Source organism: Neurospora tetraspora, assembly GCF_033439725.1.
Source record: "Neurospora tetraspora strain CBS 560.94 chromosome Unknown B0H65scaffold_2, whole genome shotgun sequence".
NCBI classification, from domain to species: domain Eukaryota; kingdom Fungi; phylum Ascomycota; class Sordariomycetes; order Sordariales; family Sordariaceae; genus Neurospora; species Neurospora tetraspora.
The window spans coordinates 2,455,358-2,481,890 of record NW_026944384.1 but is presented as its reverse complement, the minus strand read 5'-3'; the positions used below and the strand labels follow the sequence as shown (position 1 = coordinate 2,481,890).

The following is a 26,533-nucleotide window of genomic DNA, read 5'->3' as shown; positions in this document are numbered from 1 at the left end:
CGGGGCGAGCGGTTCCTGTGGGGCTGATCACTGTGCTGAAGCGCCGCTGAAGTGCCTCTGTCACGTAGCTTAATTGAACCCACTGGAGCTACGCGTCTCGAAATTGTCAAGCGCGTCGTCGAGTTCGTCCCTTGAAGTCAGTTTCCGAGGCAGCACATCAATAGGACACCAATTGCTTTTGTCGTTTCTACATCTTGAACCATTTTCAATATCAACAATACGATGGTCACCTTGGACGAAGTTCTCGGTAGCGGTTTGCTACAGAAGCCCTCGTGAGTAGCAGTGGATCATCCATCTTCAACTGGCGATCACCAGCTAACAAGTATACGAAGAGGCGATGCGCCCGAGGCTCTCCAGCGCCAGATCACCAACTACAAGCCCCTTCAGACATTCCAGCTCGAAAAAACCCGCCCCTATCAACAACAATATGCCGACATCTACTTTCTGCGTCTTACAAAGATCAGGCCCGCCGTCGAGGCAGCCGCCAGCGCCGCTTGGGAGGGAACAGTGCTTGGTGGTGAGAAGGTCAAGAAGGTCGAGCGTGTCCTAGACGTTCGCCAGGGAGAACTATGCTGGGTAGCGGGAACAGTATATATGGACATGCCTCTGAAGCCCTCGATTCTCGAGGATGTCTCTAAGGATGTGAGTTTCAACCTTGGATTTGGCACCAATCCCTTGCTGGACACCAGGCAGCTGACATGATGTTATAGCGCTGGATCTCCGCTCCCACCTCGGTCGGCCACTACTACTCCGGCAACGTCGACGACTCGATAATGCTCGAAGACGACTCCGGCCGCATCCGCCTTGTTGGCAACGCCCTTCAAAACCACTTCATGGTGACCGGCTGCATCGTAGCCGTAATGGGCACCGAGAACGCCAACGGCGAGTTCGAAGTAATCGACCTCCTCTTCGCCGAACTACCACCACAACCCGAGCGCTGGTCTCTCTCAAAAGGCAAAAAAGAAGATTCCGAAGACATCGAAATGATGGACGCCTCCTTCTCCGGACATCCCTCCAAGCCTCCATCCAAAAAAATCGCCATCGTCTCTGGCCTCGAGTTCTCCAACGCGGACACCCCCTACGCCATGGAACTCAACCTGCTCCTCGAGTACCTCCTCGGCGAAGCCCTCGATCCCTCCACGCAGCGCGACGAGCTCTCGCACATCACCCGCCTCATCATCGCGGGTAACTCCATCTCCACGACGGCGGCCGAGCACACCAAACCCGCGGCGGCCTTCGACACCACCACGCCCACAAACAAGTTCGCACCACCCAACCAGCACAAAAAATACGGCTACGACAGCAGCTCCTACAACCCGATCCCCTCGCAACTCTTCGACAACTTTCTAAGTGAACTCCTCCCCACCATGCCCGTCACCTTGCTCCCCGGCGCCCTCGACCCCGCCAACGCGAGTTACCCACAACAGCCGATTCACCCGGCCATGTTCCCGCAGTCGAGGACGTACATGTCACCCCCAAAAGTGGGAGTGGGCAAAGACAGAGATGTGCCGGAGGAAGAAGAGCCAGGCTGGTTCGACAACGTGACGAACCCGTGGGAGGGCGAGATCGAGGGGTGGCGGGTGCTGGGCACGGGCGGACAGAATCTGGATGATGTGTTCAAGTATGTGGAGAGCGAGGATCGGTTGGGTATGATGGAGGCTATGTGCAGGTGGAGGTGTGTGGCGCCGACGGCGCCGGATACGCTTTGTGAGTTTTGTTTTGTTTTCTTGTTTGCCTTGACCCCTTTTCTCTCCGTTTTAACCCCTTGCCTACCTTTCTTTACCTTTACCTTTACCTTTTACCTCTCTCTCTCTGCCATATTTTTTCCTCTTACCCACCCACCCCATCAAACGGCCGACTGACTAACCACAAACAACAACAAACAGGGTCCTACCCCTTCCAAGAAGACGAGCCCTTCGTAATCAAAGAGTGTCCCCACCTCTTCTTCGTCGGCTGCCAGCCCGAGTTCGGGACGAAAGTGACCCACGGACCGGACGGGCAAGCGGTGCGGTTGATTGCCGTGCCGTCGTTCTCGGAGACGAGGGAGGTGGTGCTCGTGGACACGGAGACGTTGGATGTGGAGAGGGTGAAGATTGTTGCTGAGTAACTTGTAAGAAATGATATCCGTAGGCTGGGCTGTGCGTGGGTGGGAGAGGGGAGGAGGGTGTGTTGGGGGTGTGTTGTAGAAGGGGTGAGGTGTTATATCCATTATATTTTTTTGCCATGTTCTTCGCTTTCAGCAGCATTGGGAGTCAGGTACAAGGAGAAAACTACGGGAGTCTTTGCTGGAGGTACTACGGGCGAGGGAGTGATGGGTATGGTGTTAGGTATCAGGAGATATTCATGATCTGTTTGACGATCTGGAACAAGATCAGAACTCTTCAGGTGTCAATGTTGAGATCAACGCGCTCGTGATAATGCTATAGAGGTCATGCAAACTGCTTGCTACATCAGGCTCAAACGCCTCAGCTATTGATGGTGCTATTGTGGGATTGGTAATGTGGTACTCCTTGCTCGACTCCTTCCAAGGGGCTCAACAGGCCACCGGAATTTTGCAAGAATAAGAAGCACCAGTCCTCACTCGTTCTTTTTCGTTCCCTTGTTTTGAAATCCTTGAGTTATCTTGTTGTTATTGGATACTTAGTGTACAACGTGACAGGATATCCCCGTCGATAAAGATGTCTCTTTCACCTGAAAGTGCAAAAGCATTCTGCCCGACCTGAGTTCAATAGCCTCAGGATCGTGCATGAGAAAATGATAAACCAGTAAGTTTCCTCCCTCCAATGACCAAATTCCTTCGTTTTAATAGATACTAGTGTTGTCCCTGTGTCCAGCCTTCAAGTCCCACCCTTACCCTTTCTCCCATTACCGTACGCTGACCGAGACACGGTCGACGATGTTGGAGCTAACAGGGCTCTCATCAGAGGTGATGATACTACTTCTTTGACGCCGATAAAACCAGATGTTCCACCGGGGCTCGTGGGCCCATTAAAACTCCCTCTCAAAGGTGCAACGTCATGTCGGGAGATAAAAAATCGAAATACGAATGGCGGAAGAATGATGAAAAAAAAAGAAATCAAGACCTGGAAACAATCAACCTATCAGCAACACGTCTTACAGAAATGAGCAAAGAATATCCATACCGTCCACGGCCGCGAACCGGCTGCTTCCTCTTCTTCGGCTGACTCTCATAGTCATCGTCGTCATTGTCATTGTCGTCGCTCTCTTCATCGGAGCTGGACTCTTCCTCGTCATCACTCTGACGACGAGCATCCTTGGTGGGCCGATCAATGCCCTCGAGACGGGCCTCAAACTCTGCCCTCTCCTTCTTGCGGCGGACATCGGCGGCGCTATTGTCCTCCCAAAGCCCATTGATCACAGCCTGGTCCGGATCCTTGTATCCGACATACATGCGCTCCTTAAGAAGTTGGAGCGATGCCTTGGCCTCTTCGCCCCGCTTGGCCCGCTGTTCCTTCATCAAGTGATCGATTACCTAAAACGAATCACCGTTGCCGGATTGCTCAAGCCTCTTGACGTGGCGCGAAAGGAAGCGCAGGTCAAGTGTCGTCTCGAGATGACGCTTTCCAGTTCCTGTGCTAACCGCGAATTGGTCCTCCTCCTCGTCATGAGCGCCTTCGTCGATATGCATGTTGATTCTCAAGAAATGGGTGTCAATGCGGCAGAGAGCCTGCATGACGGGTGATCGGCTACCAAACAGCTCGATGGCGCTCGAGGAAAAGGGGCTCGACTCTTGGTTGCTGTTGGGGGAACTTTTTGGGCTGCGGCGGTTGTTCTGGTCGTCTTCCGGTGACACGGTGATGGTCAAGGTGTGAAGGAAGATTCTCGGTGTCTTCTCGCCCACAACTTGACCAGCAAGCAGATACCGACCCCTTCTGTCAGCGCTGGCCAGGACATCAAGGGCCCGCTCCATGAGCTCCCGGTATTCCTTGCCGGATCGGTTTGGCTCGAGCTCGATGCTTAGATGTCGCAACAAATGCCCGTACTTCGCAATGTTGATCTCGTGTAGGCCATAGCTACCGCCACTAGATTGGATGTCTGCTTTGCGTTTACGGTTCTGAGTGCGACTGCCACCGCCCATAACTTGTTTGGGGGATTGCTTCTGCGCTTCAGCAAGCATCGAAGCGAAGTCTACTTCGGCATGGGCCGGGTCCCGCAAGAGATAAACGAACTGATTCTGCGAGTACAGAAGCGAACTGCCCTCCGCCAGCATCTGACGGGATGTTCGCAGGATCGTTGTGTCAATGGTATGTTGGCTCATACCCTCGCCATTACCCCAATGTCCCCGTCCGCGGGTGCTGCGGCGGGTGGAACGGACCTGTTCGGTCCAAAGGCGCTTTACGTAGACTGGCTTGTCGGAGACAAGCAGATACTGTAGAATCTTCTCGCGGATCTCATATGGAAGCTTGAGTAACGGAAAATGCTTTTCGGTGGGTTGGTCAGGCGCAGCAATCTCGACAGTTTCTTGAACAGCAGGAGCTCGTAGCGCCTGTCGAAAAGAGCGGGCCGATTGGGCATTGCCAGGTCTTCTGTTCGCTGGCCTTCTTCGGGGTGGTGTGGGTGGTGTGGGTGGGTTGTATCTGGCCCTTTTGGCCGGGCGCACTTCAAGAAGGCTCGAAAAGCTACGCCTGAGGGACCTGTCTGAGTTGTCCTCGTTCTCGGGGTCCTGATCCCGGTTTCCGCCGTAGGATTCGGTGCGCTTTGATGATCTAAGGGGTGGCAACGGGTCGAGAGGTTGGGTGTGTCTAGGTGGTGTCTGACATATGTTAGACTGGGTGTTTGTTGTGAGAGCTGGGCTCATCCGGATGGAGCGTGGTGAGTCGACATTCGCCATGATGCCTGCCTGCACAAAGTGTTGTTGGTTGAAGAGCCATTTATATACCTTATGCTGTGATGGGACACGACTGTCCTGGTTGGGCTGAGGGAACATCCGCTCTACGCTTGGAGATACGATCTCTGCTGGCGGGCGCAGGCGTCCGCGGTCGTTACGTCCTTGTGCCGGGCTTGACATGGCTGGCATTTTCGCTGAAGAAAGAAGGCTCAGATGATCCGTGTCGAAAGTCGCTGATGGTGATGCTGCAAGAATGTTCGTGTGGTTGTTAAGAGGGTAGTAGGGAAATGTGAAATATAGATGTAGGGTTGCTGAAGATAGGAGGCTCAAATGACAGATCAAGGCCGGAGAGACGAGGGCATTCCCAGTCAGGGATCTGTGTCGAAATCGCCGCCAATGGCGGTGTCGATAATGCTGTGTGAATATGCCGGCGCGGCAAAAGGGGTGACGGTAAGATGCAAAATATTGATGCTGTGTTGCTGATGATAGAGGGCCAGATGCAACGGAATGGTTGTGCTGGAATTGGGTCGTAGGGTGGAGGTTCTTGTCTTGTTGTAGAGTCACCTTGATTAATTGTGGTGTTGCCGGGCCGCAAAGTGAATGGCAGAGCGGGAAGAAGGTTTCAATGTCTGCCGCCCCACAGGGACTGGTGGTGAATGGGTCTTTTCAGGTCGTGATCGTATGAGTATGGCGTTGACCCGGACAAGAGCAAAACCTTGTTGCCCTAGGCAACAACGATTAACGGACCACGGGCCGGACAGGTGAAGCCACCGGGACGATTGATTCAATGGTCTTCAATCTCCAGCTGACCACTAAGGTTTGAAATCGTTCAGAACCTGGATCCAAGTTAGTGATCTGAATCAGAAGCTGATCGAAGCCAGGTCTGCTATGACGCCCCGTGGCGGCCCACAATATGGGGGTCTCGATTTGAGTCTAGTATGTCAATGGATGCGATTGTTCCGTAAATGATACATCCTATCCCGCAGATGACTTGACGAGATCAAGCGTGCCCGAATGGCTCCATGCAAGATGCAGGACACTCGAATTTTGGAAGATCAGAAGTTTTGTGAATGCAATCTCTGCCCATGGGATATTTTCCACTGGGGGATTACCGTGATCCCCTTCCACCGGGAGCAATATCAAAGGTGAGGACGATGAGAGATATGGATGAGGTTGTGATCGTTCAGGAGGAGGGCCAGCTGGTGGAAGACGGAACGTACCTTGATGTAAACAGCGTGTGTCACGATTCCCGCTGTCTTGGGATGTCGATCAAGATCGTGTCCAAGTGCTGCTCCCAAAGCAAGCAAGGACCCGAGAAGCTGGCCTGTTGATGCAAGGAGGAAGTTCCTCGACCATAGCGAGAACGAAGTAAATACTGATTTTCCAACGAAAGCCACGACCCGCGGTCTTGTCATGGAGCCGACTGAATGTTGACTGGAGGAAGAGACGACCATCTCCGTTGCTGGTGGTGATTCCAAACAGAAAGATGGGATGACGGAATGCAGAGCGCGCAGAGTGCCTCTAGCCTACCCGTTTCATCTCCAACCGTCGACGCAGAAGTATCAGACCACTGTGATCACACAGGAAGGCCTTTCAAAGTGCTTCTGGGTCCTCATAGCCAGCAACTCCTCCGCGGCATCGCCATAATCTCTCTCCAAACCAGTGTTCCATAATAGGTGGCGAAACGTGTGTTGCCAACTAAGACACACAGAGATTCGATATATATCTTATGGACTCGATTTGACCGAAGAACATCCATTCTTGAAGGATTTTGGTTTCCGGGCACTCGCCATCCATTCCTCCGATTCCTCCAAGGTCGTCGTGGTTGAAGTCAGAGATGATTTAAGAAACACAGAGAACACCGATGGAATTTCTTGGACCTCAAGAGGGAGCTCAAAGGGTATGCGATGGGGAAGACACACAAGGAAAATGAGGAGCATCAACAGAGTTATGCTTCAGTGAAAAAACAACACAGACATCGACAATAAGGGGAGAAGATTGGTGTCATAAAAACAGCAAAGACGATCGAGCGGCTCACCAATCTGGACTCATACTTCCGCTTGAAAGCCTTTTGCCTGAATAACAAGCCGGACATGTTTGTACCTTGACGGTGTTGGGTGCTGGAGGCGACGAGGAAAAAGAAATAGAAGCGGAAGACAGATTGTGCGATTGACATGTCCATCGGTCCCCTCCCCATATCAGAAATCATCACGATCGTGCCTTCCCCAAAATCAACGCAAAGCCAGGCAGTATATCCGACATCAGGATCGTGACTTCCCATGATAACTTTGAAAGACAAGCGATGACTTCCACGCATCGTCGAGATGCGGCGACACTTCAAAGTTCAAAAATCCTTGGTACGAAATCCATCTGATCCCTGGAACAAACACAATTCAGATGAGGGTTTGGTTTTTTTGCAAACAGAGGACTCGAAAGTCAAAGATGAGTCGAAATTTCCCACCTTCACCAGGAGTCGTCATCTTAAAGGAATGAACGACGTTGGAGTTTGGACTTTCCTTGCCCAACTGACCCACCTCCGGTCTCGGACCCACTTCCTATCCAACCCTGCAGTGCGGCAGTCGGGTGCCGTTCGGTTGAAAAACCGTTTAACATCGGTTCATCGGCACAGCGGTACGAGCCGTTCATCGCTTAAGCAGACAAAATGCACCGGGGTGAATGCATAGAGGTAAAAGAGGGTTTTCTGGCTTCCTTATCGGGGCGCATCCCGGATCTGCAGCACGGGGCGTGGCCGCGGTCCTATCAGTGAATTTCAACGGCGTAATCTCACCGTATCGGCGCCTATCTTGTTACGTGATGATACCGCCTGGCTGTTGCTTGACTTTCTGTTGATGGACAGGATGGACAAACTTCGGCATATCGTTGTTCTCGATTTCCTGTTCTTCTCCTCTTCCATCCTGCCAAAAGAGGCAGCTCATGGAGGTGGTCTCAAGCTGGCTATTAGGTAAGGCCGGTACTTATGGTACTGTGCAAAACAACCATGCCGCATCATCAGGACCTTTGACAAAGAGACTTCGATGCCGTCCATGAAATCACAGATTTGCTCCAGCCCGAGATATACGTATGCGATTCATAAACGCGGTATTTTTCTCTCGATACACTCAAACAAGCACTTTAGCCAGATTCGGCTTTACCTCCGGGAAGGGACCATCCTTGGTGAACCGCGCTATGGAACCTCAAGGTCTGGAACCGTATCCACCTTCTTCTAAGAAGACATGAGAGGAAGAAGAAAAAAAGCAACAAGAGAATATTTTCTCAACAGAGCAAGGGGTCAACCACAACAGTTGGGACGGCGAAAAACAAAAAAGACAGTAGGTCATGGGATCGACCTTCTCCGGCTTCTTTTTATGTAATAACACATCATCACAGGACCAGTCCGGCCGGGAAGATTTGACACACAGTCACACTCAATCTTGACCGATCAATTGACAGGTATTTTCGTTTCTTTCCATTCCGTAATTTCTTTTTATAGCTCCACACCCCATGAGAACGATGAGCCTCAAGTTCGTATCGAAGCAGCCACATGGATTAAGTGACAGGTCCTGGTGAACCTATGGGAACCGTTCCTATCTAGATAACCAAGAGGAGGGAAAGAAAAAAAAATGTGGTCGAGATTACCGTACCCACACCCATGTAACGGATATATCTTGTCCTCCAGCTTCCCCGGATTTTCAAGACCTTGACCTATCTTCTTGAAGGAAACAACCATACATATCTACACAAGGAATCACTAACCAACACTTGCCTTCCCAACCTCTCAAGAAACAACTCTCCAGTCCAGTCCACCCATAAACAACAACACCAAAAAATGGGCTCAGTATCATTCCCCTCGACCTCGGAACCTCCCAAGCCCTGGGTTGAAACCCCCCTCATCTATTCCGCCCAACTATCCAACGCCGCCGGGTGCAACATCTATCTCAAACTTGAGAATGTCCAACCCTCTGGGTCTTTCAAGTCTCGGTACGTCTTCTCTCCCCCCAGCCTTCCTTCCTACTTCCCAACCCGTCCCCAAAAACTAAAAAAAAAAACTAACACCCCAACAGCGGCATAGGCAACATGATGCTCCGCTCCACCCTCCCTTCTCCCCCCTCCTCCCCCTCTTCTTCTTCCTCCTTCCTCGAGTCTCCCGCCGCCCAAAGAAAAATCCACTTCTTCTGCTCCTCTGCCGGCAACGCCGGCCTCGCCTGCGCCACCACCGCCCACACCCTCGCCTGTCCAGCAACCATCGTCGTGCCCACCTCCGCTCGGGAGCCCGTTCTGCGTCGGTTGCGCCAACTAGGTGCCAGCGTGGTGGTCTGTGGTAGTAATTGGTTTGAGGCTGATACGCATTTGCGGGAGGTTGTGATGCCCGCTTCCGCCCTTGAAGATGGGGAAGAAACAAAGACGAAGCAAGTCTACGTCCCCCCCTTCGACCACGAAGATATCTGGTCCGGAGCAGCAACCCTGATGGACGAGGTCGCCGAGCAAATGCGCGTCGTGCATCGGGCGTATGTGGATGCCGTGGTGTGTAATGTTGGTGGGGGCGGGTTGTTGAACGGGATTATGGAGGGGGTTTGGGGACCCAGCCGAAATGGAAATGATGGTGATGGAAAAAGAGGGTTGGGTAAAGAAGTGGGAGGCGGAAAGGAGCCGAGGGTTCTGGCGATTGAGACGGTCGGCGCCGATAGTTTCAACCAGTCGGTGAAGGCGGGCGAGCTGGTCAAGATGACAGCAATCACCAGCATCGCGTCAAGCTTGGGGGCTGTGCAAGTCTCGAAAAAGACGTGGGAGTGGAGGCAGATGGTTGGGGGGGAGAACTTGGTCAGCGCGACGGTGACGGATGCGGAGGCCGCGATGGCGAGCGTCAGGTTTGCGGATGAACATCGCATGTTGGTGGAGGTAAGCTGTGGCGCGACGCTGGCGACGGCGTATAATGGGGATTTGAGGAGGTATCTTGGGAAGGGGTTGAGTGACGAGGAGTGGCGGAATGTTAATGTTGTTATGGTGGTTTGTGGTGGGAGTCATGTTAGTGTGGACGTGTTGAAGGCGTATAGGGAGGAGTATGGGCCGGAGGTTGCTTGGGCTTGAGCCTTGAGGGTAAACGAACGGGGTTATGGATGGATGGAAAGCAAAAAGGCACGGTATGGGGGCGTTAATGGGTTTTCTTTTGTTAATCGCTGCTTTTCAAGAATGATCATTTGGTTGTTGAAGGGCACTTCTACCACTCATCAGCGAGTATTGGAACTAGTTTAGTTGCTTTCGAGTATCTTCAGTCTTCCCTTTTATAAACCAACTCTGCGTAACCTTCAGGAACGTTCGCCGATGCATACACCCCAAGGTCCCGAAGAACCAGCTTGAGCTCGCCAAAGTAGTTGACGTCTCCCTCCTGCTCAAACCCGAGACTCTTGAAAAGGGCAATGCTCTTGGTGTTGTCCTTGTTGATCTTGGCCATGAGCATCCTGAGTCTGGGTTTGAGCATCGGACTGTTGGTGGTGGTGGTACTACCGGCACCAGCCTGCTCTCTCTCGCCGGTATAATACTCTCGGAGAATTCCCTCCAAGTTACGGGAGATGTACTGCAAGAAGCCTGACACCACCGCCCTTCCCAGCCCTTTACCACGATGGTCGTGAGACGCAATCATGATGTCGACTTCACCGATGCATTGGAACCAACCATCATCGGCTTGATCCTCCCCCTCGTCGTCGTCGTTTGGGTAGAGGAATAGGTTGACATCGCCAATCATTTTTGCGGGGGAATCCACCTGGCCGGCATGTACCGTGGATGGTTCTGCTGAGCCGGGAGTGACGGATGGTTGGCAGATGATGAAGGTTAGCTTGTCGTGGGAGGAGCGCCATGACTGCTGGTTCTCGTATTCTTCTTCGAGAGTTAGACGTTCTGAGGCTGTTGCTTCTTGGATTGCCTGGTTCTGTTGTTAGCATATGTGAGTCTTCAAAAGGAGTTGAGGAGGGGCACATGGATGGCCGTGAATATGTCTCACCGGATCTTCCATCCACTGGTGATACGTGGGGACATGTCTGCTCTCATATGGGACAAGAAGAGCTCTTGTCGTGGAAACAGCTATTTGGGTTCAGGTTAGCATCAACCGATGAAGTTATTGAGTCGCACACAAGGGCGAGTGAAAGGCGGGGTTAGGGTGAAATTTGCGGAAAGAAAGGGGGATTTCTTACCAGAAGATTCGTTAAGCTTCATTGTGACTGAATTGATATGCCTCGCGATCGGCTTCGTGAGACAAGCTGATTAAAAAGAGTTGTATGGTTGTATGCGTCTCGGTTGAGGGCGTTCCTGAACAAGTCGTGCGATGTGTTTTGAACTGAAAGTGACATGAATCAGGTAAAATACCCACCCTTCGAATTGTAAATTTCGTAAAGCCTGTTAAGCCCCGTTATAGTGGTAACGTGGACTGCTCCCTTGGCTTGACTGAGTGTCTTGCAACTGTCTTGCAATAGTAAAACACGAAAATAAAACACAGTTATAACTGATCATCATATGTGCACATCTGGGTTCTAGTAGGGTATCTTGGGCTACAAAGAGACAGACTATAATACATCCCGTGAGCACCGGAGAGTTCGCCGACGAGGCCAGGCTGGATCAGGCATATACGGAAAAGAACACTCAGCAGGCACATGTTCTGGGGTCCGCAAAGTACAGGCTTGCTTACAAGACTTTTCATGCTTACAACACTTTTTATGCTGTGGCCTTCTTGTTGCCAGAGCTATGCTTCTTACCACCGTCGTTGGGTCCCATGCCCTTAATATCGTCCAAAACGGGAGGAGGGAAAATGCCTTCTTTCCCAGTCGTAATGAAAGCAGTGCCATATGTCGCGTCAACAAGTGGCCTGGCATGGTGGAATGTCCTGTTGTGGTTCTCGACTCCCAGTAGGTCAAGAAGTTGGGCGGCCTTGTCAGGCATGAATGGCTGGAGGAGGATACCGGCAATTCTGAGACTTTCGCCTGCCGTGAGAATAATCCGGTCGACCAAGGCCTCGGAGTCATGCTTCTTGACTACAACCCAGGGTTCCGCGTTGGAAATGAAGGCGTTGGTCTGAGATAGTGATTAGTAACTCAATCACAGTGTCTGGAGCAAAGAACTAGCGTCAACTTACCTCACTAATAAGGCCCATGATCTTCTGCAGGGCATGGCTCGGGTTAAGCTGCACCATTTCATTATCGACAGTCGAGGCAAGCTTGTCAAGCTGGGCAAGGTGTTCAACGCAAGAATCGGTAATCTGTTCCCCCGTCGACTGGAGCAGCATGGTTCCATCTTGATAAGACTGGACCGCTCTGCGCAAGCTCCACTGCTTGGGTCTTGTTACACGTGCGCTGAGGTTTCCTATGCCGTTTTGCAGATGCTTCTTGTACTCGACAGTGAGCCAGTCGTTGCTGTAGTCTGCGTCATTGGCAATGCCGCCGTTGTGGATCATGTAGAAGCGCATGGTATCGATGCCAAACCGCTCCATGGCGTAGAATGGGTTCACGACGTTGCCGATCGACTTGGACATCTTCTTCTTCTCCATGGTCCAGTGAGCGTGACTCAGGATCCTCTTGGGCAAGGGAAGGTCCAAAGCCAAAAGCAGAGCAGGCCAGTAGATACAGTGGAACCGGAGAATATCCTTGCCGATGACATGAACGTCGACTGGCCAGCCGCCTACGTGCTCCTGTCCTGGAGGCCAGTAAGGGTAGCCAGCCATGGTAATATAGTTGATCAGGGCGTCAACCCAAACGTATATGGTCTGGCTCTCGTCGTCAGGGACACGAATGCCCCAGCTCAACCGAGAGACGGGCCGCGAAATCGAGAGATCCTCCAAGTTGTTCGTAACCCAGTCCACAACCTGGTTCATCCGAGTATGGGGAACAATCCAGTCGGGGTTGGTCTTGTAGAATTCGAGCAAGTTGTCCTTCAGAGCGGTCATGCGAAAGTGATAGTTCTTTTCCTCGATCCATTCCACCTTGTTTCCAGACTCAATGGACGCCACATAGACCTCGCCCGTGAAGGGGTCCTGCCTCTTCTCCAGCTGGGATTCTGGGTAGAAGCATTCGTCGCTGACGCAGTACCAGCCTTCGTGCTTGGCCTCATAGATGAGCCCCTTCTCTTTCAGAAGAAGCCAAAAGTGTTTGACAGCTTCGGCGTGGTCTTGATCGGTAGTACGCATGAATCGGTCGTGGTCGATGCGGCATGCGGCAGCCAGTTCCTGGAACTTTGCCGAGTTCAAGTCGCAGAACTGCTTCGTGTCCATATCGTTGGCGATGGCAGCGCGCTGCACCTTTGTTCCGTGCTCGTCGGTTCCCGTTAACAGGATAGCCTGGTTGCCCTTGAGTGTCTGCCATCGCTTCAGCACATCGGCCAGAACCATGGAGTACATGTGGCCGACGTGTGGCGCTGCGAGGGGTGTTTAGCATGTCGCATGCTCCTGATCTCGAACAATTGTGGTTCTTCCTTCACGTACAGGCATTGACGTAGAAGATTGGCGATGTGACATAGAAGGGCTTATTGTCTGGCGTTGTGGGAGTAGTAGTGGTCGTCGATGTCGCGAGGGTTCGTCGAGGAACTTTGGGCGCGACAAACTGGCTGCGGCATGACCGGCAGACCCAGCTGTTCCTCGCCAGGATGCCGGAAGCTTGCCATTTGAAAGTACGGCGAGCTGAGGCCGTTCGGAGGACATCCATTGGCGCAGTCGGTTTGCCGGGGCGGCGGTTTTCTATTGTTCGGTTGCTGGCGCTGGCGCTGGCTCGTCGTGAAGGAAGAAGAGTCCCCCAAAAGTGAAGCTGCGAAAGCGGCATGCCTACAGTGGAGGTACGTACCTAACGTGATGCGGGGGAGACCAGGGAGCAGGGGCAGTCCGCAAGGTCCCCGTATTCATATAACCAAGAAAGCAGCCCCATTATATGCATGTACTAAGGCATGGTTCGTCCACTCTTCTTCAACATGTCTTCTCAGAATCTCTTTGGAGGCAACTCAATGTCAATTCAGCGACTTGATTATGTGAGATATGGAAATCGCTGTATGGGCAACCCAAAGAGGTGACCGAAGCGGTAGCACCAGATATATGGCTGCATCTCTGGGCTCCCACAAGGCAAATCTCCAGAGTCCAGTGACTTCACCTCGAGTCTTCCAGACGGTGTTCATCCGATATTCCGGCATGCTTTCAAGGGTCCATCCGGAAGCCCAAGCAACTCAACATCAGTGGAAGATATTTGGTGGCCGGGAGAGGGATTCCCACCCCAAAAGCTGAAAGGTTAAAATCGGGCTTTTCTCGTTGGATGCCATTGAAGTCCAACGCAACTTGGTCCCGCTGATGTCGCATCCCGTGGCGTTGGAACAGTCGGGCCCTGACTCCAAGGGAGATCTTCATACTCAAAGTACCTCACTAAAATAATGACAGTTGTGCCTGTTTGTTTCCTCATCTTCTTCAACGAAAACAAACAACCCGAAGAAAAGGCCAGAACGACAAACCGAAATTAATGATCTGATAAGGAGAAAACAGAAATTATGTGGACAAAGTCAAGATCTCCCTTTTCTTTTCATTCTCATATTCGTAACCACACCAGAATTCTCATCAGGTAGTCCGTAGCGCCAGGCCTCCCGCCATCCCCATGGACCCCGGGCGCCAACAACCGGTTTTGGTGCCTTGGTTGAGCTTACGTGTGTTAAAAAGGTACGCACAATAATACCCCTCATTCCGGTGATGGGATTTCAGGTTCCTCAAGCATGTCATGCCCAGCCCAACAACCTCACTCACTCAACACCTCGTGACGGTAGCTGAGGCTTATACACCGAGCCCTGTCTCGTCCCCGACCGTGACAGGAAAAAGAGACACACCTCCTTCTTCTCAATCCATTGTGCCTGCCTCTCCCTTCCATTCTCCCAAGAACAAACGTATTTGGCTCTAATACCGCGCCTCTCAACCTGATCCAGCGATTGAACACCTGACGCCAACAGCCATTTTACCTCAGATCACATACCAACAACCGCCATTGGCCATCCTTCCCGTCCCTGAATTTATGCTGCAGCCCGAGGTTAACTGCGGAAGATTGTGAAGAATCAGAGAGAAACAGAGTAGCTGAATCGACTCATCGAGATCCGGAACCGCCCCCACCACCCCTCCGTCTACTTTTGATCACTGTTGCTCACTGTTGCTCGACGCCAGCGCTGTACCTCAGCATCTGTGTACTCCAAACGACGAGTATCTCCTTCGAATCAGAAAAAAAAAGCTGTGCTACTGTTCGCTTGTGTCCCGTTCGCCCAATATCAACTGATCTCGACAGAAGCCCTCCCAAGTGTTCAGCCCTTCTTCTTGCTTCTGGGAGCCCTCGAGGCCGCTTGTGTGCTGCAACCTCTTACCAGCACATCCCCCAAACACCACGCAGGTGTATCATGATATGAGATATATTCACAAACTGTTGACCGAATCGCACACTTGGTAACCCTCAAGCATGGTTGGGATGGACGCAATTAGCTCGCTCCTCCAGACGGGATCGTGGAGGACCTCGCGCTCAAAGAGTCAGAACCCGTGAGTCTGTCCAGGCGCCCAAATATCAACTTGGGTCATATGCTGATCTGATTGGACCTGCAGCTACTCTCGAACTCCCCGTCGCACTGATCCGCTCTCTGAGTTGGATATTCATGTTGACAAACCCTCGGAAACACGACGGCGCATACCGCGATTGCCTCCGCCTATTGTTGAAGATGAGGCGGAGTCTCTAGCCAAGGAACATGGAAGTCCGTCGGTCATTAGTTCTTATGAGGATGAACCTCCCAATCGCGGGGAAATTGACCAGTTTCCACTTCTGGAGCCGGTTTTGGAAAATAATCCAGAGCGCCGCTTCGTAGTTGTCACGGGCCCAGGGGCTGGAAAAGAGAGCGAGCCAGCACCTAGCATTGTTGAGACAACACCACCCATTACCTCTACTGACACAGCCCAGAAAGGGGAGACCAATGACTGCAACAAGTTCGTTCTTGTTCCTTCAGATGAGACCAAAGATGGAGACAAGCAAGAGGAAAAGAAGGTACCGGAACTCGCAAAGCGAAAGAGCCACCAGGATCTGCCACGGTTGGATACCCACGTTCAAGAACCAGACACCAAGGACGCTTCCATTGAACCACCGAGTGACCGACAGAGCCCAGAGAAGACTCCTGTCCATCAGGATGATGGCAAAGCGGCTCGAATCAAACGATCAAGCAGCCGCAGGCGCCCAGAAGCACATATTGACGAAGAGGACACCAAGAAAGCATCCTTGAAGCGAGCAAGCAGCCGTCGGCGCCCAGAGATTCCTCCTGACGACCAAGACTCTGCGGATACTTCTATCAAGCGATCAAGTAGCCGGAGGTACAGAGAGCGGCCTGCCGACCAGGATGCTAAGGAGTCCCCTATCAAGCGATCAAACAGTCGGAAACCCCGAAATCGACCACTTCACGATCAGGACTCTGAAATCACCGCGGATTCTCCTGACAATGTTAACCCGGGAGCAAGCGACTTTTCTGCTAGCGTTGTCACTGAAACGGCGGGTGGTAGGGAGCGTGCGTATTATGACTTGAACCAAGCAGCAGACGGGCTTTCCCATCGTCGCTCAAAATCCAAGCATGGTGCTCGAATCACCCCGTCAAACAGTAGGCAGGCATACCATTTGTCTCCTCCACAAACACCAGGCCGACCGCGTCATGAGCGCATGGCCTCAACACCTGACGTGCCCCGAATCGACTCCAGATCCCTTGAGCTGGAAGGACCTGGAATAGCTCCGCTATCGATGTACCGATATAATGACGCGGGTGACGCCATGTCATTCATGGTACAAGAAGACGCCATCCCCGATCACGATCTAACTAGGAAGTCTCCACCGCCGAGGACAAGCCGCAAAGAGAGCCCACCACCGTATCCTTCAGCTGCGGAAAGGAAGAGGATGCCAAGTCAGTCTGCTACTAACAGGAGGCGTCGCAACTCCATGGCTGCCCCTCGTGACCGCAGAGAATATCCAATCGATGACGATCCTCGTCACCAACAGTTAGACCACCAGGAACAGCCCCAGCCGCTTCGCCCTGCCGTCGAAGAAGACGCCTCACTGATGGCCCTTAGACATCGTTTGGGTGCAGTGGATATTGGTTTAGAGTCCCAGGATGTGGTACCTCATCCTTCCGCCCTTGCACTAAGGCAGCAGGACCAGTTCTCGGATGCGAGTGATCCAGGAAGCTCGAGAAGCGCTACATTCTTGGCCGAGGGAGATTACAGGAGGGGAAGGGCCGGTACCTACTCTTTGACGTCTTCCCCTCCTAACGGTAGATTGGTACCCCGGAGAGAAGATGAGAGCAGTCCGAGGACCAGGCGGCGGGCTCGTTCGCGGACGATGGGTACAAACCTCTATTCCAACAGCTCACCAATTTTGCCTGTATCGGGTCATCATTCAAATGGGAGCATGGCGCTTGCGAAAGTCTCTTCACCGTTGGCATCCCCATCTCTTACACGACAAGAGCTTGTCAGCACCAGACCATCAGCATCTTTCTGGGATCCGAATCCATTCGAGCCAGCGAGCCGTAGAGCTCCAGGCGCCAGACCGATTCTCTCCTTCCAAAGTTATTCAGAGGAGGTAGAACAAGGACTAACAGCTCCACTGCCTGACTGTCCTTGGATGGTTCCTGGGTTACCTTACAGTAGAAACCCAGGCGACCGCTTCTGGACTCTCCGCGGGGCCGAGAACTTCTTGATATGCCCTCATTGCCATTCGGAGCTCTTCGCCAACAGCCAATTCAGGCACGAATTCGTTGCTACTTCCCTACGACCCGATCAGCCTGTCTTGTGCGACTTTGCCTCCTCCTTCTGGCATCGCATGGCATACCTGATGACACTCAAGCAACGTTTGCCAGACCTGCAACTCATGCGAAACGTAGCTGCGGTTTTAAGGCGCTATCCGCCCTGCACTGGACCCTATGAGACAGTTAGTATTTGGCATGGGATGTGGGATCCGTACAGAAGAGAGTTTGTGCCCAACTTCGATGTATGCGTGGGGTGCGCGAAGATGTTGGAGGCAGTGTTGCCGAGCCTGGCCAATACGCTACATCCATCAACCCGAGAGCCATTCACAGCCTATTGCCAACTCCATTTCAGACCTGGAAGAAAACGATTCATGGACTACTGGGACCTTCTGGAGACGACCTCGGATTACGCACTCAGCCGCCAAACCGCGCCCGATACTATCCCCGACCTCGCAAGCAGACTTCGCCGAATCGCACGAATAAGAGAGTGTCCAAAAGAGCAGCCTCTTACCGAAGAGTATTGGTATATCATGCGTTTTCTTCCCAAATTCACGGTTTGCGAAGAATGTTTCAGGGAAGTGGTCAAGCCTATACGTGATGCCAGAGATCATAGGAGCGATATCCCTTGGAACTTTGATCCGGAACCTCAGCTCGTACCAATAGGTTCCTGTCAACTCTACAGCGAACGCATGCGGGAGGAGTTCCATGAAGCCTGCCGGCTCAATGACATCGGCTACCTTGACGCCAAATACACCGAAAGAATGGGAAGTCTATTGACGCCTGTGATCAGGTGGTAAGGAAATGATTTACCGGGGCGAGACTACGATAATAGGGAGAAGGATAGACCAAAAAACTTTTTTTTTTTCGTATGCGGTAGAGAGGAAGTGCGCAGGAGGTCTATAACGTGGTGCTGATGGGTTAACATGACGGAGAGGGGAAAAGCAACAAAGATATTTGCCGGGTGATACCGCTTTCATGATTCCATGGTAGCTTGGAGTCCATCTAGCAAGGCGTTAAAAAGGATAGGTTAGACACAGGTATTGGAGTACATGGAAGAAATGAGCATATCTGAATAGCAAAAAGTGCCCATGAGGACTCGACCGTCGATACTTGTCTGGTCTCAAATCTAACCTCCGGAGTGATCATGCAGTCTGGTTAGCACAATCTACCCCGGATTTTCCTCCGGCTGAAGCGAGACGGCACGCCACATGGTACGACACATCAGCCGAACATGAAAAGACTGGTGGAATTATTATATTAGGCAGATCATCGCTGTAGGAACTCTGTATCTCATTTGCATTATGACCCCCATATCCAGCCTCCTGGTCTGTGGAATCATCTGCTGAAAACATTCAGGAAAGTAACATGGAAGTAAAGGTACTATTGTGTACAAAGGATCTGGACAGGCAGCATAAATAGACCAGGAGATCTTTTCAAGTTCAATAAGACTCAGTTCGTCTACCGAGCTCAAGAACTGAAACGACATAATCCCTGCCACTCGTGACCACAAGCAACAAGATGCGTCTTCCAGCCTCCAGCTACCTGTCTCTCGCACTTCTCACCATCACGACCTCGGCCGGCGTGGTCAAAGAGGGCTCAACCTGCATCGTCACACCCGCCCAAGCCGCTACCGTAAAGAAGAGCATCGATCTCACACCTCCTCCATCGAAGCGAGACATCGACCCATCATCAGTATGGGAAGACGACGACCCCTACGCCCATCCCGCCCCCGGCTCTCCCGGTGCCCTCAATCACTTCCCACGTCCGGCACCCTCAAAGGGCAGCAGCGTACACCCAAACATTCGCTGTACAGCAGCACAAGCGAAGTGGAAGTGACTTTGATGACCTCGAAGATGATGACGACGACTCCGACCAAGACGTCCAAGAAGCAGACCACCACATCAACAACAACAAATATGACTTTAACCACGAGAACGAGAAGCGCCAATTCACCCGACCCGACGACACCCCCCCAAATCCTCTCCGCCTTCCGCCTCTGCTCCCGCAACTCCCTTCATCCTCTTCCAACCCGGGACTTACCACATCCGGCAGGTAATGAACACCACCGACCGACCTGTCTAACGTAAACATCCACATCCGCGGGCACCTTTCTCTGGTCCGCCGACAACTTATCCTACTGGACCTCGCGCTCCACCGCCTGGTTGTTGGGTGGTAAAGACGTTACCATGCTTGGTGGCTTCCCCGGTTCCCCTCCCTCAGAAGGGGGGGAGCGCATTATTCGACGGCCAAGGCCAAATCTGGATCGACCAAAACCAAACAGGGCGAACCAGCAGGGGAGAGACCGATTAGTTTGACGATTTGGAGAGCTGAAAATAAATGTGCTGGTGGATGGGATTACTTGGAGCAGTAGAGCCGGTTTTGGCATACAATCCAGCCCTGGTTTGTTTGTTAGTTCGGTACAAAAAAGCCAACGCTTTGCTGAATATAGGAAAGTGTTCGGCTTTCTATCGGTTAACCACCGTAGACCGATATCGTCCAGTCTTGAAGGAGTCGGAGAGAGACATAAGAGGCTTTTGTAGCGTCTTAAACCCTTGTCATTGTCCCATGATGCTTCAAACGGAGGACAGTTCCTCTCTTCAAAGGCCAATGAGAGCTCCAAAACTCCCCTGTTCAACCCATGGTCGAAGAACCAAACTAACAAACAAACCAGTATTGAATTGTACGTTTGTTTGTTGCGCATTCGAAGAAAATGTGACGATGATCGAATTTGGATATGAATACTACTAGTACAACCACAAAGTGGAAGGCGGTGAATGCGGATGCGGGTTAATACGTGGAACTCGAGGGGGGGGTGAGGATTAAGAATTGGACGGTTGGTAGTGGGGATGTGAGTTTTTTTTGTGGTTTGGTTTGGTTTGGGTTGTTTACTTGTGGGTGGTTTGCTCCTGAGAATATTTGGATGGGGGTGGGAAAGGGGTTGGTTGTTAACCTCTTTGATTTTCCAGGCTATGAATGGGCATGATTGAAGTCATGGGCCAACTAACCTAAACTCATCGTCAAACAGGATTGTATTCTCGGTCAAAGGCAACAGCTCCGATGTCCATGTCAGCACGTCACCTGCTACAGGTCCGGAGGGATGTGCATCGGCAGCATAGGAAGCAACGCCAACCAGCCAGACTACGTCGAGAACGTCGTCTTCGAGAACGTCGAGCTCCACGATAGCAGCAACGCCGCTTGGATCAAGACCTATCCCGGCCGAGGAGGATATGTGCGAAACGTTACCTTTCGCAATATCCACTTTGAGAATGTCAACCAGCCCATATACGTTACCTCTTGTATCTGTGCGTGTGCCTCACTCAACCCTTTCTTTTCCCTTCCCTTCCCTTCTTTCGCTTCCCTTTCCAGTCTCTCCAAGTCAGACATGTGGCCTAACTGCTCACCGACAACAACACTCAAACATACTCCTACTCAAACTGCGACTCCTCCCGCATCCCCATCACCGACATCCGTTGGGAGAACATCACGGGGCCGTGTCCGGGGAATGTTTGATGTTTTGGTTGATGATTTTGACCGGGGCCGGCAGTGAGCTGGGAGCGAGAATATGAGCTTCGGTAGTAAAGGATCTCAGTCCATGATGTGAGCTCCTTGCCGTCATGTTCTCTGATAAGGCCTGCGATAAGGTGCTGAGTGACCACCTTCTAGCTTGTATTCATCGTGTCGAGGCATCGTTCTCGGTGAGATAAACGAAACATGACGCGCTGCAGCTTGGGCATCCTCATTGAAATTGCCCTCGAGTGTATTGCCAAACATCGTCCATCTCGTCGCGTTCAGGCTGAGTGAGGTTGATGACGTTGGAAGCTGGTCTGGCGATATCAAAATGCCAAGAAATGTCATGTTGCACCCCAGTCCCGCCAGCTGCCGCGGGGTCGGCCAGCTGCAAAAGAGCCACCTTCCTGCCCAATTGGGGGCTAGCGGCTGTTAGGGTCTGCCAGGTGCGCCAGGGCGGCCCCACGCGCGCACTTTCGACAGCGAAATATCCAAAATTTCAATTGGGTCTCCGCCGGTCTTGATCTTTTTTCGCATCCCCCAACTTCCTGTCAGGAGCACAGATACAGGTACGTTGGAAGCGCCCTCACGATCCTTTGCGGCAGAAATTATTGCTGTTTGGATTTTCGGGGACTTGTCGACTAACTCTCAGAAAAAAACAACAGCGGACACAATGGCCTCTAGACCGACCGTCACCATCATCGGCGCCGATGGCAAGGCCACCGGCGCCACCGAGGTCCTCCCCAAGGTCTTCGGCGCTCCCATCCGCCCGGATATCGTCAAGAACGTCCACACCGGCATGGCCAAGAACAAGCGCCAGCCGTACTCCGTCAGCGAGAAGGCTGGTCACCAGACCTCCGCTGAGTCCTGGGGCACTGGTTAGTGAACACCCGGCCGATTTTGGAATTACACGAAGGGAATCAATGGGTCGAAGACGGAACGATGATCGATGGAAGGATTCGAGATTTTCTGTTGGGCGAAGAACTCGATATCGCGAAACGATCACGAAAACCGAACTGGGGGAAAATTTTCGACGGGCAAATTTTCAACGATGTGGGGGAACACTTGAGCTGACCGTGATCTCACAACACAGGTCGCGCTGTTGCCCGTATCCCCCGTGTCTCCGGTGGTGGTACTCACCGCGCCGGTCAGGCCGCTTTCGGTAACATGTGCCGTTCCGGTCGCATGTTCGCTCCCACCAAGATCTGGCGCAAGTGGCACGTCAAGGTCAACCAGGGCCAGAAGTACGTGATATCAAAACTTTTTCCCAAAGGAAAACAATGATGGCTAACAACAGACTTTCTACAGGCGTTTCGCTACTGCCTCTGCCCTTGCTGCCTCCGCTGCCGCTCCTCTCCTGATGGCCCGTGGCCACCAGGTCGCTACCGTCCCCGAGGTTCCCCTCGTTGTTGACTCCGCTGCTTTCTCCGGTGTCAACAAGACCGCCAACGCCCTTGCCCTCCTCAAGGCCGTTGGTGCTGGTGCTGATGTCGAGAAGGCCAAGGCCTCCAAGAAGCTCCGCGCCGGTAAGGGCAAGCTCCGTGGCCGCCGCCACCGCCAGCGTCGCGGTCCCCTTGTCGTCTACTCCGCCGAGACCGACGGCAAGGACCTCGTCCAGGGCTTCCGCAACATCGCCGGTGTTGAGACCTCCCCCGTCGATGCCCTCAACCTTCTCCAGCTCGCCCCCGGTGGCCACCTCGGTCGCTTCATCGTCTGGACCTCTGCCGCCATCAAGGAGCTTGATGCCGTCTACGAGTCCAAGAAGGGCTTCCAGCTTCCCGCCAACGTTGTCGCCCAGGCCGACCTTACCCGCCTCATCAACTCTTCTGAGATCCAGTCCGTCCTCCGTGCCCCCAAGGGTGACGCCAAGACCAAGCGCACCAACGTCCAGAAGAAGAACCCTCTCCGCAACAAGCAGGTTCTCCTCCGCCTCAACCCCTACGCCGCTACCTTCGCCAAGGAGAAGCTCGGCGAGATCAAGGAGGAGGGCAAGCCCCAGCGCGTTCCCGCCACCTTCAAGGCCCTCCTCAAGGAGTAAATTTGGGGTTAATGGGAAAACGGAAGGCAGGAAGGTGTGGATGCGAATTCGGCGTCATGGATTAGGCATGTGTTCACAATACACACATCAATGAATTCTGAAACCGAACGAATTTCCTTTTCTTTGTTCACCAAAATCTCGGTACTTGAGCGAGTGACCTTGTAGATTCAATACCCCATTTGTTTGCATGCTAAGCCGTCTCCCATGTGATCATGCGAATGTTCCCACCTTGGTAGGACAGTAAAATTCATCTGATATCAAAGTCTTCATCCGCCTCAAACTTTAGGTTGGTACCAATGTGGCCCATAACGCCCTTCAAAATGGAGTCATGTTCAACAAAATTCGTTATGTCCCAATTATCGTAAAATCATACGGACTTGCCAGAAAGCGGCGGCTCAGAGAAGAGACAGACAAGCCCGGTCACAGTCGTCTGAATAAGGTTAACAAAGACGCGATAATGCGGCGCACTACCCGGTTCACCACCCTCTGTTCCCTCGGACTTGCAGGCTCGGACTCTGAGTACGAAAATAGATCAATCGAAAGCGAGCCGTGGCGTCGATTCACTCGAACAAGACATCATGATGACACTTTTCAGCCAGAACATCATGGTCTTCGTTTCTCCCCAATGGACACCCTTTTGACCAGATCTTCGTTATGTCCCAATTATCGTAAAATCATATACATACGTTGTACCCTTCTCCCTTCATCGCACTCTCTACTAAACCCCCATCTCTAGAGGTAGTCAGTCTATCCCCAGATCTACCTAGCACCCCAACCAACCCCCAAGGTTATTCACCCCCTCCATATCCTGCCCCATAACCCTCGCCACCACCTCTTCTTCGGAAGTATCAGCCTTCCCCAGCTCCTCCACCAACTTCTCAATCACCCTCGCATCCGTAATCTTCCAAAACGCCCTCACGCCATCCACAAACCGCTGCGCACCGCTATCCACGTCCTCCTCGCTCACCGCCGCAAAACACAACCGGAAATACTGCCATCCGATCTCCTCCCTGATCTGGGGCGTGGCGGCGAACATGTTCCCCGCAGAAGCCAAGACCAGGTGCGGCTTGGTCATCAAGAAGAGCATTAGGGCTAGACCGAGCGTGGGGCCGTCGATTACCTTTGTTTTCTCTCCTTCCCCGGAAAAGAACAGAGGATGTTGCCAAAGAGGGTGCGTGTCAAAGTGCATCCGTATCCAAATGAACATGCCCCCCTCCGGCCAGGAGTAGGTGTACAGCGGCGTGGTGGTTATGACTTCCCAGTCGCCGGGGGTTCCTTTTTCTGAGGTACCACCGGTGGTGGCGCGCAAGCGGGTGGATGAAGAGATCAGGGAAGAGCCGGTGTCGAGAATCGTGCACATCCGGTTCATGCGGCGCTCGTACATCCCGCGCAGGCCTTCGAGCCAGCGGACCCAGCCGGTCATTTGCCAGCCTTCGCCGGAGGGGGTGGTTTCTTTTGCTGGCTTGGGTTGGGCACTGGAGCGGAATAGAGACCAGCCGCTGCTGGAAGAGGAGGTAGTAGTGCTGGTGGTGGTAGTGGAGGAAGAGGAAGAGGAAGAGGAAGAGGAGGAGGAGGGAGCCTCAGGCTGAGGCCCCATCACCAACTCTGCCACCAAAGACTGCACAAAACCAGAAGGTTGCTGAGTCGAAGTCTCGGCGATACGAACAAACCGGTCGATGAGCTCGGGCTGGGCGGTGATCCAACCAAGACGGCAGCCGGGCGCGATGGTTTTGGAAAAAGTGTCGAGGCGGACGACGCGGCCGTCGACGTCGATGGAGATGTAGGAGGGGGCGAGAGAGTCGAGGAAGGGGAAGCCGGTTGAGACGGAGCGCTTGGAAACTTCTTCTTGGGGGAGTTGAGAATGCTTCTGGCCGGTTGCCTTGGCCTTGGCCATGTTGGCCGCGGTGGCGGATGGGAATTGCAGGTACCAGTAGGGCTCGTCTTCGACGATGATCACGTCGTAGCGGCTGCAGATGGCGTAGATTTCCTTGCGGCGGGAGACGGGGATGACGAAGCCGGTTGGGTTGTGGCCGAGGCTGTTTTGCGTGGGTTAGTCGTGCCGTTAAGTCCCTTCATGGGGGGCAGGATACTCACGTCACAGTATACATCAAATGCGGCCTCTTCCCCTTCGACGCATCCCAATTCGCCAACACATCCTCAAGCCCACCCGGTCCCGTAACCAACATACCGATCTCATCCGCCTTGACCGGCACAATCTGCACGCCCTTCGGCTCCGCCTGGCTAAGAATCTGGGGATAGATAAACGTCTCGCACAGCATCCCCGGGCGTTCCCGGGGGTCGTTCAGGCCGTCGATCCAGGGGTTGACGAACGCCTCCAACGTCTTGGCGAAGCCATCGGTCGAGCCGCAGGTGAGGATCACATCAGGGCCGCCGCTGTAGGGGGCATCCGGGTGGAGGTGGTCGCGGGTGAACTTGCGGACCCAGTCGAGGAGAGGAGGGTAGCCGTCTGCTTGGCCATACTGCAGGGCCGTGGCGACGTCTACTTTTTTCATGGGGTTGGCCTCACCCGAGACCGTGGGGACGGTGATGTGAGCGGGCTCGGCGGCGGCCGGGTCTTTTTTGTCGGTTCCCGGCGAGGGGTGGTTCGGGGTGGGTTGCCATCTTTCCGGCTTTGCGCTTTGGGCTTCGAGAGTTTCGAAGGGGAAGAATTTGGTGTTTGGTAGACCTTATCGTGATGTTAGTTTCCTTATCAAGACTACTTGCGATGAGTGTTGTTGTGGTGGTGTTTTGAGGTTGGAGTTTTGAGTTTCGAAGTTTGAAAAGAATGTCCAAGGGATGTGACAAATTTGAGAAAAAGGACGAACCGCCAGCAAGATTCTTGATTCCGGGAATCTGAAAGAATCGATAGTACTTTTTCATCGAGCTCGCCTGGCGACGCTTTGTCACTTCGGAGAGATAATGGGTGAAGTCGAGCGGCAACGGCTTGCCATCGGCACCGAGTTGGGGACCATCACGATAAGCTACTGAGCTCTCAGACATGGTCAGACTTGATGAGCCAGGAATAATGGGGATTATCCTCGACATTGGATTCAAAGCTTTGACCTTTCTCCGGGAAGATAGATTGTTGTTCGGGGATAAGAACAGTTTATAAATGGGTTCATTGATCCGACTTTGGGGGGTAAGTTCAAGGCCAAGTTGATTACAAACCTCACGGTCACGGTGGGAGAGCCATGTCCGAGTTGTTGGCCAGTAAGAACCAGTCAGGTAGTGCAAAGCATGCCCTTTGGTGGTTACGTTATCAATTCGTTGTCCACGGTCCACTGTCCAGAACGCATGATGGCCTCCCCCTGTTTCCTCCATCTGGGCCCAGAAAGGCCAAGGCCCCGCCGACGTTGCCCCTGTCCGCCTTTTTTTGGCTG

At 52.8% G+C, this 26,533-nt stretch overlaps 10 protein-coding genes across 10 annotated transcripts; 6 read left to right on the top strand and 4 right to left on the bottom strand.

Moving 5' to 3' along the window:
* Nucleotides 1-81: 81 nt before the first annotated feature.
* B0H65DRAFT_487722 (DNA polymerase alpha/epsilon subunit B-domain-containing protein) lies at nt 82-2,151 on the top strand. Its single transcript, XM_062827705.1, has 4 exons — nt 82-272; nt 333-642; nt 711-1,707; nt 1,887-2,151. The coding sequence occupies exons 1-4, from the start codon at nt 223-225 to the stop codon at nt 2,105-2,107; spliced, it is 1,578 nt and encodes a 525-aa protein (XP_062684236.1). The 5' UTR covers nt 82-222; the 3' UTR covers nt 2,108-2,151.
* A 925-nt stretch (nt 2,152-3,076) lies between these two features.
* On the bottom strand, nt 3,077-5,038 carry B0H65DRAFT_518683 (uncharacterized protein; the record flags this gene model as incomplete). Its single annotated transcript, XM_062828702.1, has 2 exons — nt 3,077-3,493; nt 3,536-5,038. The coding sequence occupies 2 exons, from the start codon at nt 5,036-5,038 to the stop codon at nt 3,077-3,079; spliced, it is 1,920 nt and encodes a 639-aa protein (XP_062684235.1).
* A 3,496-nt stretch (nt 5,039-8,534) lies between these two features.
* On the top strand, nt 8,535-10,317 carry B0H65DRAFT_104225 (tryptophan synthase beta subunit-like PLP-dependent enzyme). Its single transcript, XM_062820469.1, has 2 exons — nt 8,535-8,827; nt 8,911-10,317. The coding sequence occupies exons 1-2, from the start codon at nt 8,676-8,678 to the stop codon at nt 9,932-9,934; spliced, it is 1,176 nt and encodes a 391-aa protein (XP_062684234.1). The 5' UTR covers nt 8,535-8,675; the 3' UTR covers nt 9,935-10,317.
* Nucleotides 10,025-11,152, bottom strand: B0H65DRAFT_104208 (GNAT domain-containing protein). The gene is made up of 3 exons (XM_062820468.1): nt 11,035-11,152; nt 10,845-10,924; nt 10,025-10,766 (listed from the first exon to the last, which is right to left on the bottom strand). Exons 1-3 carry the CDS (start codon nt 11,054-11,056, stop codon nt 10,116-10,118), a joined length of 753 nt encoding a protein of 250 aa, XP_062684233.1. The 5' UTR covers nt 11,057-11,152; the 3' UTR covers nt 10,025-10,115.
* Nucleotides 11,153-11,344: 192 nt separating this feature from the next.
* On the bottom strand, nt 11,345-13,609 carry B0H65DRAFT_456418 (tRNA synthetases class I (M)-domain-containing protein). The gene is made up of 3 exons (XM_062826292.1): nt 13,311-13,609; nt 11,970-13,243; nt 11,345-11,908 (listed from the first exon to the last, which is right to left on the bottom strand). The coding sequence occupies exons 1-3, from the start codon at nt 13,528-13,530 to the stop codon at nt 11,552-11,554; spliced, it is 1,851 nt and encodes a 616-aa protein (XP_062684232.1). The 5' UTR covers nt 13,531-13,609; the 3' UTR covers nt 11,345-11,551.
* A 1,688-nt stretch (nt 13,610-15,297) lies between these two features.
* On the top strand, nt 15,298-18,405 carry B0H65DRAFT_422208 (uncharacterized protein; the record flags this gene model as incomplete). The annotated part of the gene is made up of 3 exons (XM_062824387.1): nt 15,298-15,374; nt 15,438-16,381; nt 16,511-18,405. The coding sequence occupies 3 exons, from the start codon at nt 15,298-15,300 to the stop codon at nt 18,403-18,405; spliced, it is 2,916 nt and encodes a 971-aa protein (XP_062684231.1).
* A 721-nt stretch (nt 18,406-19,126) lies between these two features.
* B0H65DRAFT_421800 (uncharacterized protein) lies at nt 19,127-19,444 on the top strand (the record flags this gene model as incomplete). Its single annotated transcript, XM_062824365.1, has 1 exon — nt 19,127-19,444. The coding sequence occupies one exon, from the start codon at nt 19,127-19,129 to the stop codon at nt 19,442-19,444; it is 318 nt and encodes a 105-aa protein (XP_062684230.1).
* A 1,243-nt stretch (nt 19,445-20,687) lies between these two features.
* B0H65DRAFT_391625 (pectin lyase fold/virulence factor) lies at nt 20,688-20,906 on the top strand (the record flags this gene model as incomplete). Its single annotated transcript, XM_062823749.1, has 1 exon — nt 20,688-20,906. A coding segment is annotated over one exon (219 nt), but the record flags the coding sequence as incomplete, so codon positions are not given.
* A 627-nt stretch (nt 20,907-21,533) lies between these two features.
* On the top strand, nt 21,534-23,416 carry B0H65DRAFT_456414 (ribosomal protein L4 domain-containing protein). The gene is made up of 4 exons (XM_062826291.1): nt 21,534-21,684; nt 21,781-21,993; nt 22,209-22,359; nt 22,424-23,416. Exons 2-4 carry the CDS (start codon nt 21,789-21,791, stop codon nt 23,151-23,153), a joined length of 1,086 nt encoding a protein of 361 aa, XP_062684228.1. The 5' UTR covers nt 21,534-21,684; nt 21,781-21,788; the 3' UTR covers nt 23,154-23,416.
* On the bottom strand, nt 23,401-26,198 carry B0H65DRAFT_439894 (pyridoxal phosphate-dependent transferase; the record flags this gene model as incomplete). The annotated part of the gene is made up of 4 exons (XM_062825452.1): nt 23,401-23,466; nt 23,950-25,189; nt 25,248-25,839; nt 25,979-26,198. 4 exons carry the CDS (start codon nt 26,196-26,198, stop codon nt 23,401-23,403), a joined length of 2,118 nt encoding a protein of 705 aa, XP_062684227.1.
* Between the last annotated feature and the right edge of the window lie 335 nt (nt 26,199-26,533).

What these genes read in the sequence shown, in the direction of transcription:
- B0H65DRAFT_456414 (XM_062826291.1), top strand. Translation starts at nt 21,789, where the DNA reads ATGGCCTCTAGACCGACCGTCACCATCATCGGCGCCGATGGCAAGGCC. An exon ending in CGCTGAGTCCTGGGGCACTG is followed by an intron (nt 21,994 to 22,208) that starts GTTAGTGAACAC and finishes CTCACAACACAG; the next exon opens with GTCGCGCTGTTGCCCGTATC. An exon ending in AAGGTCAACCAGGGCCAGAA is followed by an intron (nt 22,360 to 22,423) that starts GTACGTGATATC and finishes GACTTTCTACAG; the next exon opens with GCGTTTCGCTACTGCCTCTG.
- B0H65DRAFT_104225 (XM_062820469.1), top strand. Translation starts at nt 8,676, where the DNA reads ATGGGCTCAGTATCATTCCCCTCGACCTCGGAACCTCCCAAGCCCTGG. An exon ending in TCTGGGTCTTTCAAGTCTCG is followed by an intron (nt 8,828 to 8,910) that starts GTACGTCTTCTC and finishes ACACCCCAACAG; the next exon opens with CGGCATAGGCAACATGATGC.
- B0H65DRAFT_456418 (XM_062826292.1), bottom strand. Translation starts at nt 13,530, where the DNA reads ATGGATGTCCTCCGAACGGCCTCAGCTCGCCGTACTTTCAAATGGCAA. An exon ending in AATCTTCTACGTCAATGCCT is followed by an intron (nt 13,244 to 13,310) that starts GTACGTGAAGGA and finishes CACCCCTCGCAG; the next exon opens with CGCCACACGTCGGCCACATG. An exon ending in TCATGGGCCTTATTAGTGAG is followed by an intron (nt 11,909 to 11,969) that starts GTAAGTTGACGC and finishes TCACTATCTCAG; the next exon opens with ACCAACGCCTTCATTTCCAA.
- B0H65DRAFT_487722 (XM_062827705.1), top strand. Translation starts at nt 223, where the DNA reads ATGGTCACCTTGGACGAAGTTCTCGGTAGCGGTTTGCTACAGAAGCCC. An exon ending in TCGAGGATGTCTCTAAGGAT is followed by an intron (nt 643 to 710) that starts GTGAGTTTCAAC and finishes ATGATGTTATAG; the next exon opens with CGCTGGATCTCCGCTCCCAC. An exon ending in GACGGCGCCGGATACGCTTT is followed by an intron (nt 1,708 to 1,886) that starts GTGAGTTTTGTT and finishes AACAACAAACAG; the next exon opens with GGTCCTACCCCTTCCAAGAA.
- B0H65DRAFT_104208 (XM_062820468.1), bottom strand. Translation starts at nt 11,056, where the DNA reads ATGAAGCTTAACGAATCTTCTG. An exon ending in GAAGCTTAACGAATCTTCTG is followed by an intron (nt 10,925 to 11,034) that starts GTAAGAAATCCC and finishes GAACCCAAATAG; the next exon opens with CTGTTTCCACGACAAGAGCT. An exon ending in ACCAGTGGATGGAAGATCCG is followed by an intron (nt 10,767 to 10,844) that starts GTGAGACATATT and finishes CAACAGAACCAG; the next exon opens with GCAATCCAAGAAGCAACAGC.